Source organism: Phoca vitulina, unplaced genomic scaffold, assembly GCF_004348235.1.
Source record: "Phoca vitulina isolate PV1807 unplaced genomic scaffold, GSC_HSeal_1.0 scaffold12, whole genome shotgun sequence".
Lineage (NCBI taxonomy): Eukaryota > Metazoa > Chordata > Mammalia > Carnivora > Phocidae > Phoca > Phoca vitulina.
Genome location: NW_022589715.1, coordinates 22,260,453 through 22,270,353, shown reverse-complemented (window position 1 = coordinate 22,270,353; position 9,901 = coordinate 22,260,453). Strand labels below are relative to the sequence as shown.

Sequence of the window (9,901 nt, the reverse complement as noted above, 5' to 3'; positions counted from 1 at the left end):
ACCCAAATAATGCCCAGGCACAGGAAAATCACGCTCATGGCATTGACTCCTCGGCCACTTCAAAGCAAGCGCCCTACCATCTGGTGGAGCACTTTTTTTTAATAGAGCATATTTATAGAGTCCTCCAGAGGGCAGCAGAGAGCAGTCCTGGGGCTCCAATGAGGGACTCGGCGAGAGGTGGCGCTAGCGGTGGTGGCCGTCACATGCCACTGGGACTGCGGAGGGACGAGGGACGACTGGCTGTTGACTTGGGAGGATTTGAAATTAACAGTAGAAAGGGGGGATGCATCGGATAAGGGAAACTCACGACCCTGAAAAGTAAGGGTGCCCATTACATACAAGAAAACTTGGCAGGTTTTGGAAGTGAGCCATCGCAACGGGCAAATGTTTGCTGTGAGTGGTTGTCTGCCTATTGCCACTGACAAGAACACTGGCCTGAAGGCTTCGTGATCTTTTAGTGACATCTGGGGAGGTGTGGCATCGAGTGTGCATCCTTGCTTTGACATTCCTCCCACTGGGCTATGGTGAACATCTGTCTACCCCTCTGGACTGGAGAGCAGGGACCAAGTGCTATGGAAATTTCTATTTCCAAATCCCCAGCGGGGCACCTGCAACATCCTGGTTGTCAGGCAAATGTTTAGCGGACGAAGTTGAATTATCGGCTGCCAAATCTTCAGAGGTATAAAGTAAGCTGAAAAGACCCGCTTCCCTTTGTGAGAAAGTGTTTGGGTTGTCCCCAGATTTCTGAGGTCAAAACAGAGCCATGTTCATCATCAGCTGTCACAGCATCTCTTTGTGACCATCTGGACCAGTGCAGGTGGCTGCCGTCTTGGAGCAATAAGTTATGGCCCGTGGGACTCTTCTGCCGGAACAAGTACTGTTCCCAGTGGTGGTTAGGGAACAAGAGCGCAATGGGCAGGGGTCAACGAGCAGCAACCGAAGCCCTGGAGAACATGCACTGCCTTCGCCTTCTCCCTCCGCTCTGGCCGGTGGTCTCTTCGAGCATTAATGTTGTTCTCCAAGCCTGTACGCTGGCATGGCTCGGAGCCGACGGCGCTGCCATCGAGTCTGCTGCTCTCCTCTCCCAGCCCGGAGGCCGGGTCTGCGAGGGAAGTTCCTGCTTTTAAGTGTAGGGACTAACTCGGGAGTCCTGTCCTGAAAGCAGCTCAATCCGGGAAAGTGGGTGAGTGGGAGGTGGGGTTAGCGGGTGAAGGGCAAGTGTGGGTGGGCGGGTACATGGGGCAGACAAGGGGGGGATTTGGGGAGATGGGATGGGAAAGGGGACCGTTAGGGATGGGCGTTCTCGCTATCGCTCCAAATCCTCTCTTTATCGATGAGGGCACCGGGATTGTGGCATTACAACCTGGAGGTTTCAGCAGGGAGCGTGTCAGGAGGAGAGGGCTTCCAGGGATGGACTAAAGAGGGGAGAACAAAAGGAAACTGGAAATAAAAAGCGGCAGAAAGAGAGAAAGGGCACGTGTGCATGCAATGCAGGGGACCCGGGTTTGAATCTGCATGAAAATCTCTGTAGCTGGGGGGTGGGGGTGGGGGGGGACGTATGTGGCCAACGTGTCATGGGAGAGAGACAGAGTGGGGGCAGCCGCGCACGCAGTCATGTCAGTGCCGATACCCGGGAGTCACTTGCTTCTACTCAGCAGCCTCTTCTCCTTGCTGGCTGAGCAGCTGCTCGAGAGGGAGGCCGGGAGCAAAGGTCGCTACCGTTTTATGTAGGATTCGGTGCTTGTGAGACAGGCCCTGCCACGGCCTCGGGCCCCTTCCTCCCCGTTTTCCTCAACTGAGCACAGAGAAATGGGGGTGTCTCAGAACACTGCCTGGGGGGGTCAGGAAAGCAGTTTCTACAGCCAGATGCTCCCCTCACCTTTGAAGATGGATGGGAGGAACATGCTTGGTGTGTCCCCCACCTCGCCCCCCTCCGCTTGGGGTCCTGACTGAAAGCCCCCCTCAGGTTCCAGAGCTGCGGAGATCCGTCCACTCATGGACTCTCACATGCACTCATGGACGTGCACACCCTGCGGGAGGGATGCAGGGCGGGTTACCAAGGGCAGCTGCAGCTCCAGAGGCGAAGCGTCCGCAGTGGGTCTGTAGGCCGCACGTGCCCACACGGGACTAAATGAAACGTCTTTGCCTTTCCACAGGACAATCCGTACTCCGGAGCCGGCATGACTTGTTTGCCCACAACTCAGGTTAGTCCTTCCTCAGCTAACAAATACTCATCGTTTCATGGAGAAGAGTGAGCACACCCCGTAATCACGAATTTGGTGTTTTTACTGCCACAAACATCTTTAACGATGTTCTACAGCTTTAACTCATCCACGTGTCTGGGGTGAATCATGCTCTTGTTCCAAAGCGGTTTCCAATTCCCCGGCAGCCGCTCTGGGTTCTCCAAGGCCGCCTATACCGGCCACCGCATCTGAAGGTCTCAAGGCAGCTCGGCCCTGTCCTACAAACAATTTCATTTCTCTCCTTCTCAGGAGAACAGAGGGTGGATGATTTCTTTGGGGAGATTCCGGTTTTGCACCTCTTATTACACACACACGGACACACGCACACGCGTATGCAATGTCTTACATGTGACTTGTGGAAATCTTGCAGTGGTCTGTGGATCCCTTGAAGCTTATACAAGAATAACAGTTTAAGATGCTTTAGTTTGCATGGAAACATTTTTATTATTTGTGTCTGATACTCAGGATGTTGGGTAGCTGTCCATATTCTCCTCAAAACTCCCTCTTTCAAATGCCTTTACGACCTTTGTCATTTCATGTCCGCTGACGGCTGCCCACTGCTCTTTTGGGGGAGGTGCCTGGCAGGTGAGGTGGTACAGGGTGGCCCCGGAAGTAGCAGGCAGGTTGCCAAGGTTCACAGACATTACCATTAAGGTTTCAAATTCGGCCAGTGGTTTCCTGACATGTGTTTTTAAACGCAGGGGGCTGGCCCCAAGCTCTGGTGGCAGTCATGGGGGTCCCAGCTCTCATGTCCCTTCAAAAAGAGAACTGAGGGGGGTTCAGCTGATAGCCCCCAGCTGCAGTGCCTCGGGATTCACGGCAGGGCTCAGCTGCAGCCCACTCTCTCCCCAGAGAGTTCTCAGCCAGGGACCACCCGGGGCAAGGGTGCCAGGCCTGGCCATTTCTGCCACCGTGGGGCTTCCCTATGAGCAAACTTTGATGTTGTTGGGCCAGCTGAGAGTTTTCAGAGCTGCACCAAAGTCTGAGGCTCTTCCTGCCCATCCTCCCCACCCCGTTTCATCATAGGGGTCAGATCTGTGCCTCCTCCTGCATCCTCTCCCCCATCTTTCCCAGGTGTCCCCCCAATAAATCTCTTGCACTTCTAACTCTGTCTTGGTGTCTGTCCTGGGAGGACCTGCATGGATATAGCTCTGCTCACAGGTGACATTGTTGGTCACTTCACACAATCCCACCTTCCCTCCCCAGATCCCCACCTGCAAATAGCTCCCACCACTCGCCAACCCATTTTGTCACAGAGTTAAGTTTGTTTGGTGTTGGGTTCCATCCTTCTGGCTATGCAAGTTAGTAGGGTTCATGATACCACCCCATTCAGCATCCTGTAGGGTCCTGAGGCTCCCTGGAGATGAGACAGAATCATGAGAGAGTCAAACACATACTTTATTTATGAATGGAAGTTCTTTCCAGGATCCTGGGTTGGATAACAGAAACCTCAGGAATGAACCCTTCCACTTATAGGACTCTTCTTGAAAACCAGGTCAATGAGGTCAGCTCCTGAGTCCCCTTTTCCCAGGAGTCCTCTTAGTCCTTCCAAGAGAAAGGACATTCCAGTGTGTCTTTGAATTCTGGTGGGGGTGAGGAAGACAAGGATTCCTGCTCTTCAGTCCCTCCCAGAAAGGTCTCCCACCCACCCCTCAATTACTATGGTCTGACTGTGAGTCCATGATATGTATCAGCTCTTCTCTGTGACAGAATGAAGAGGAGAGATTAGCACAATACAAATAATACATTGACAGCAGTTGGATCCCACATTTTGGAAGTAACATAACAAAGATGGCCCCATGATGTCTTATATTCTATTACTACCAGACAGTATACCAAGGAAAAGTGCTCAGGAGATAAACACAGGGTGACACATTGCCATAAGAATGAGACCCATGCACGGTGCAAATCATGGTGTTTCTCACACGTGGGAGCTGACGACATTTTTATAAGTTCAATGGGCGCTGGACAGTGGGTCAGAGGAAGCTTTGCTGGGCCCTCAGCAGGGATGTTCTGCCATATTTGAACCAGCCATGACCATCCAATAGTCTCCCTTATTATGTGCAGTGGTGATACTGTCCAAGTGCATCCCTTCAGTTACCCTGGACTGACTGGTGTCTCCCTTGGCAACAACCTCAGTGAACTCATCGCAAAAGGCTCTCTGAAGGCCCCAGACTTTGGCCTGATTACCCACATTGAGTGTGGGTCTTTAGAATCCTGGGGAGAATGTGCTGCTCAGCTGCCTCCATGCCTGATGGGCAGTCTGGACCCACTAGGACAGGTGATTTAGCCACAGCCAGTCTGGTAGTTTCCTCAAGAGTAGGAGGAGTCTTGTGTCCCCAGCTCAGGGCTAAGCGCAGAGCAGGTACTCCACAAATCCTTGTTGAATTCAACCCTCGCCTCTTCAATAGAGAGGATGTTTCCAATTCTTTGACACTTTCTTCGTAGGTATGTCTCATAATCATGCTGGTTCCTTACATACCCCTCTGGAGTAAATGATCCACACACGGCACAATTCTTTATTGGAAGTATGACTAATGCTTTGGGCATTGATTTTTTTTTTTTTTTTTTTGCCCTTAAATTATGTCTTTCATTCATGTATCTGCACTGAGCTGGTTTTATTTAGTTTATTTAATCCTTCCCATGCTGCTTTGCAGAATATGGCTCTTGGGTTGTTCTGGCTTATACTGTTGTTTTACAACTTCCCCAGGCCTGCCAATACCCTGGTAGGGTTCTAGCCTGCATGGCTGGTAAAGGCTGTAAAGCCCGTGAGCAGCATTGGTCTCCCTCAACACCGCGAATGCAGCACAGGTGCATCCATTCTTCAAACCACAAAGAGGACATTCGTGGGTGGTACTTGAGACTTCTGCTTTCAGCCACATCTGGACAAAACACAAATCTGGGAGACAGAAAGAAACTGCGTGCTCACCTGCTGGACACCTCAAAGCTCTAGTGGGACAGGCAGGATTAAATTCATGGCTCTTGGTAGACTGGCTGTCCTGTGGGGTGGGTGGGACATCCCAGCCCTTATAGACAGCTGGCCAGTAAAGCCATGGGGGCAGGAAGGGAAGATTCAGAGAATCAGAAGGGAAGATACAAGGTGGCCTCTTCCCACAAGTGGGGCTGCAGGGGGCAGCCTCCTCGTTCACTGGGTATCTGAGCACATACCTTATGCTGGTAGAAAGCTAAGACTGCATTAGTGTCCCTGCCCTAAGATACCTCACAAGGCCAGGGCAGGGAGTCCAGGTGTTTCTCCTCCCTGATGGCATCTCCAGCTGTGGGACTTGGCCTGTTAACATCTGATTGGAGAGAGGCAGGCTTTGACATGAAGTCCTCTGCTCTGTCAAAGACCAAAATGTTCTAGAAGAAGGAAAGTACTCATGGTTTTAGGATAAACCAGAGAATGTTTGATATGGATATTGACACATTTTAGGAGTTGCTACTCTCCAGGAACTGGATATTAAGTCACTGGCCTTGCTATTCCTAGTCCTTTTGAGACCACCAATTTTTGGTGAAACAAACAAAAAACTCATACAATTCTTGAACCATTGAATGTTAAAAGGGATACTTAGGTTATCTCATCCATGGTTTTACAAATAAGGAAAGAAGCTCAGATAGATTAAGTATGGCACAGGCCTCCCGGTTCTTGGTGTGTAGCTGACATTAGCTTGCATCAGCGGACATGTTCTGCCACACTGGTCGCTCAGGACCGTCCCTAGGGACAGAATGCAGATGAACATGAGGTTCTCAATCTCAAGATGTTTCAATGCACTGAAATATTGAGGTGCCTAAAGGAAGGCATCCATGCCTCCTTTTCACAGATGCTTAGAAGACGGAGTTAAATCTTTCCTTCAGATTTTAAGTAGTTCCTTCTTTTGTTCACCCTGTCGAGTGAAGGTTGATGTGAGGTTGATGTAAAGACTGGCTAAAGGAGGGTAATCTGCACCTGACTGAGGACAGCTTCACTGAAGTAAGGCAGGGGCGCCAGGCAAATCCAGGTGCCACAGGATTCCTCCTGGAATGAGCCCCCACATACAACCAAAGTTAATTTTAGAATTATGGCATGGATGGCAGGGAAAATCAAGTCCAACCTTGCCATTTTACAAGCTCAGAGAAGTTCAATGATTTGCCTTGGGTCACACAGCATGGGGGATGACAAAGTCACAGAAGAATCCAGGGTTTTTTTTTTTTCTCACAAGCCCCAATGTGAGGGTGTTTCTGATGGTTTCTAGATCAAGGCATTATCCATGCATGGAGTGAAGCAAGACACAGATGGTGGTGGCCGCCCCCGCTGAGGACCTGTGGTCTAGGAGAGCATGTTGGAGTAGAAGCTGAAGCTCTCTGTCACGGTCTTGGAGTTGCTGCGAGAGGAGCCATTGGAGGTCAGGTCCAGGGCCGAGGGTATGGTCTTGGGACCATCCTCTAGCTCCTCCTCGTGGGCCCCCACCACTGTGGAGACGGTGGTCTCCAGGCGGCTGACCTTATACACGCTGCCCTGGGTTTGGAGGTAACGGGTGGATTTCATTTCGAGCCCCTCGTAGTCGCCGGCACTGATAAAGGGGCAGCACCGGAAGGCATGCTTGAAGCCCAGACGGAACCTGGCGAGAGAGCAGATGGAGAGGTGACCCTCGGGGACAGCCTGCTCCCAGAGGGCATTCCCACCACTGTCTCAGCTCTTGCACACGTGGACATACCCGAGCGTGACTCTCTCTTATTGGTTTTTATACTGACAGCTGGAGACATTAAGGCGAAAACGATTTGAAGGTCAGTCATGAAGGCACAGTCCAGGACTAGACCCCAGGCTCGCGTGAAATGCCTGTGCTGACTGAGGGCGACCCCTGAACTCTGCTGCCTCCGCCCACACCTCAGCCCACGCTGGATCGATTCAACACTAACAAAAGCGTCCGCCAAGGGTTTGCTGTGTGCTCGGTACTGTGCTCGTCACTGGGCAGGAAACCCACATGTCAGGACTCCTGTCTCTCAAGGAGCCCGCTGACTGAGGTTCACTTCAGTCACGTCCCTTCCATGTGCCTCAGGTCCCCGGTTTGATAAACTGGGAGAATCAGCCTTTACTTAAAGACGTACTGGGATATTTAACCCAAGATGAATCCGTGAGTTAACCTAACAGAGAGCATCTGGATACGTTCAAGAGAATGGCTGCCACCAAATTCACAGCACCTGAGTGTCTCATTCACAGAAGGCACTTTATAGGCTGATGACCGAAAGCTAGAAAGACTGTGACAAGCATTTTATTCCTCCCCCTGGCCCTGCTTCCTTTCCCAGCTGAGGGACTGAGCTGCCTCTTGGGGACTCTGCGCATGGACCTGAATTCCCTATTGCTGACCGCTGTCCCTGATGGGCTCCCCCTTCTCTTACTTGTCCAAGGTTGGCTTATTCTACTAGGACAGCTCTCCTGACCGGTGTGGCCAAGTCAGGGCCGAATCAGGGCCTTTTGCTTACCCTGTCCTGCTGGAGCTGCTGGAAAAAACTGGGGAAAGCTGCCGGATTGTATGATGGGGCGGATGGGAAGAGGAAAGTGAGAGACCAGTGAGGGGAAAGACGCCCCGTGGAGAATGGTATTCTGGTGCCATCAGTGTCCCTGTGTGTGCGTGACTCTCTCTCACTCCCTCTCTCTCTCTCCCTTTCTGCACGCACAGCCCCCTGTGCGTGGATCCGTAGGGCAGAGTGACCAAACTCCCAGGCCGTGAACTGGATCCAGCTTGCAGACCTCTTTATATGCATCAATGGCAGAGGTTTTTTTAATGTGCACCCCCACCCCCACTACCTTAGTTGCCAGCATTCAAAAGTTAGAAGACCTCACACAAAAATGCAGATTTCTGGTTCTTCTTGGAAAAGAAAAAAAAAAGCCCACTTTGGGTTCGTAATCCTGCATGGCAATAATTAGTAGGGATTGAGTGGCGTGGTCGTTTTTTGCTGCAGTCCCTACCACTCCCTCTTGTCTCACAGAGGTTCTGCTCATTCAGGCTGGATGCTTGGCCGCTATGGACACAAATGATCTTGTTGTCCCCGGAGTGAGTGTGGGGGATGGGGTCCTCACCTGTCGTTGAGGCAGCAGTAGATGATGGGGTTGTACATGGTGGAGCTCATGGCCAGCCACATGATGGCCAGGTAGACCTGCTGAATGAACTTCTCCAGGTAGAGATCAGGGTTGATGTAGGGCAGGAGGAAGAAGATGTGGAAGGGCAGCCAGCAGATGGCAAAGGTACACACCACGACGATCATCATCTTGACCACCTGGCAAGAGGGTGAGACAGGTGAGACCACCTTTTCTCATGGTTCTCTCTTCTCCCACCCCCTCGCCGCACGCAGTGCAGTACAGGCTGGGAAGTATTGATAATAACCCCTTTCGAGGAGGAGGAAGGACAATTTATGTGCGGTACCAAGGGACTTTGATTATGTCGGTAGTTCTCAGAGTGTGGCTCCGGTCGTGACATCATTTGGGAACTTGTCAGAAATGTGGATTCTGGGACCCCATCCCACACTCACAGAATCAGAAACCCTGGGGGTGAAACCCAGAATTCTGTGTCTGACAAGGCCTTCGGATGATTCTGAGACACACTCATGTTTGAGAACCTCTGTGTTCTATCCTTCTGGGCAGTGAGTGGAGAAGCCGAGGGTGGGTAGACTCAGGGGAATGGGTGTTCAGGGGGTAGAGATCCAGGAAGGGGGAGGAAGCAGTGGGGGTGTGTGTGGGGCAACCAAGGGCCAGGGCAGTACCTGGGCAAGGAAGGGGAAGGGAGGGGTCTGGAGAGCGGCAGCTGGGGAGCACCAGATGGCTAAAGGGGATTTCAAGGGTTCTTATGAACAGTGAGTGATGTAACATGTTCCTTTTTATCCCCATGAAATCTTCAGAGAAAAACTAACTAGCATCCACTAATGAGATACTATGTAAAGAGGTACCCAAAGAGAAAAAATTAGAAAGCTCTTGATGTATCGGTTTTCGATATATCTTGTGGATACTGTTAAGCGAAAAAAGGGAGGGGAAGAAGTATGTATTTATTGTGTAAAAAAGAAAACAATATATATTTGGCTTATAAATACATTGTAATATCTGGACAGATTAATAACAAATAACAGTGGTGCCACACGTGCACATTTGGGAACTGGGTAGACAGAAGACCTAGAAAGGAGGGAGCCCTTTCATGGTAAGACTCCATATATCTTTGGACTTTTTTAAAATTTATATTTATATTTATTTTTTATTTTTAAATTTTTTAAATTTTTTATTTTTTTTATTTGACAGAGAGAGACATAGCGAGAGAGGGAACACAAGCAGGGGGAGTGGGAGAGGGAGAAGCAGGCTTCCCGCGGAGCAGGGAGCCCGATGCAGGGCTCGATCCCAGGACCCTGGGACCATGACCTAAGCCGAAGGCAGTCGCTTAACCGACTGAGCCACCCAGGCGCCCAATATATCTTTGGACTTTTAATTGTGAAATAATTTAAGACTCCCAAGAACTTGCACCAGTAGTACGGAGAGTTCCCAGGTACCTCCAGCGATCTCATCTTACACAACCCTATCACATGATTAATGAGGAAATAAACATTAGCACAGCACTATTAACTCAACTTCAGACTGTATTTGCATTTTGCCAGTTTTTGCACGCACTCATTCTTTTTTGGTGTATAGTTCTATGACA

General features: G+C 50.6%; 1 protein-coding gene across 1 annotated transcript in view; it reads right to left on the bottom strand.

Annotated features, from left to right (window-relative positions):
• Window positions 1–3,632: 3,632 nt before the first annotated feature.
• Window positions 3,633–9,901, bottom strand: part of TACR1 (tachykinin receptor 1) — a 149,162-nt gene continuing 142,893 nt past the window's right edge. Inside the window, exons 4-5 of the mRNA XM_032410602.1 lie at window positions 8,302–8,498; window positions 3,633–6,841 (exon numbers count right to left, since the gene is read on the bottom strand). Coding sequence (XP_032266493.1) covers window positions 6,550–6,841; window positions 8,302–8,498 — 489 coding nt within the window. The 3' untranslated portion in view covers window positions 3,633–6,549. The remainder of the gene's footprint in view (window positions 6,842–8,301; window positions 8,499–9,901) is intronic.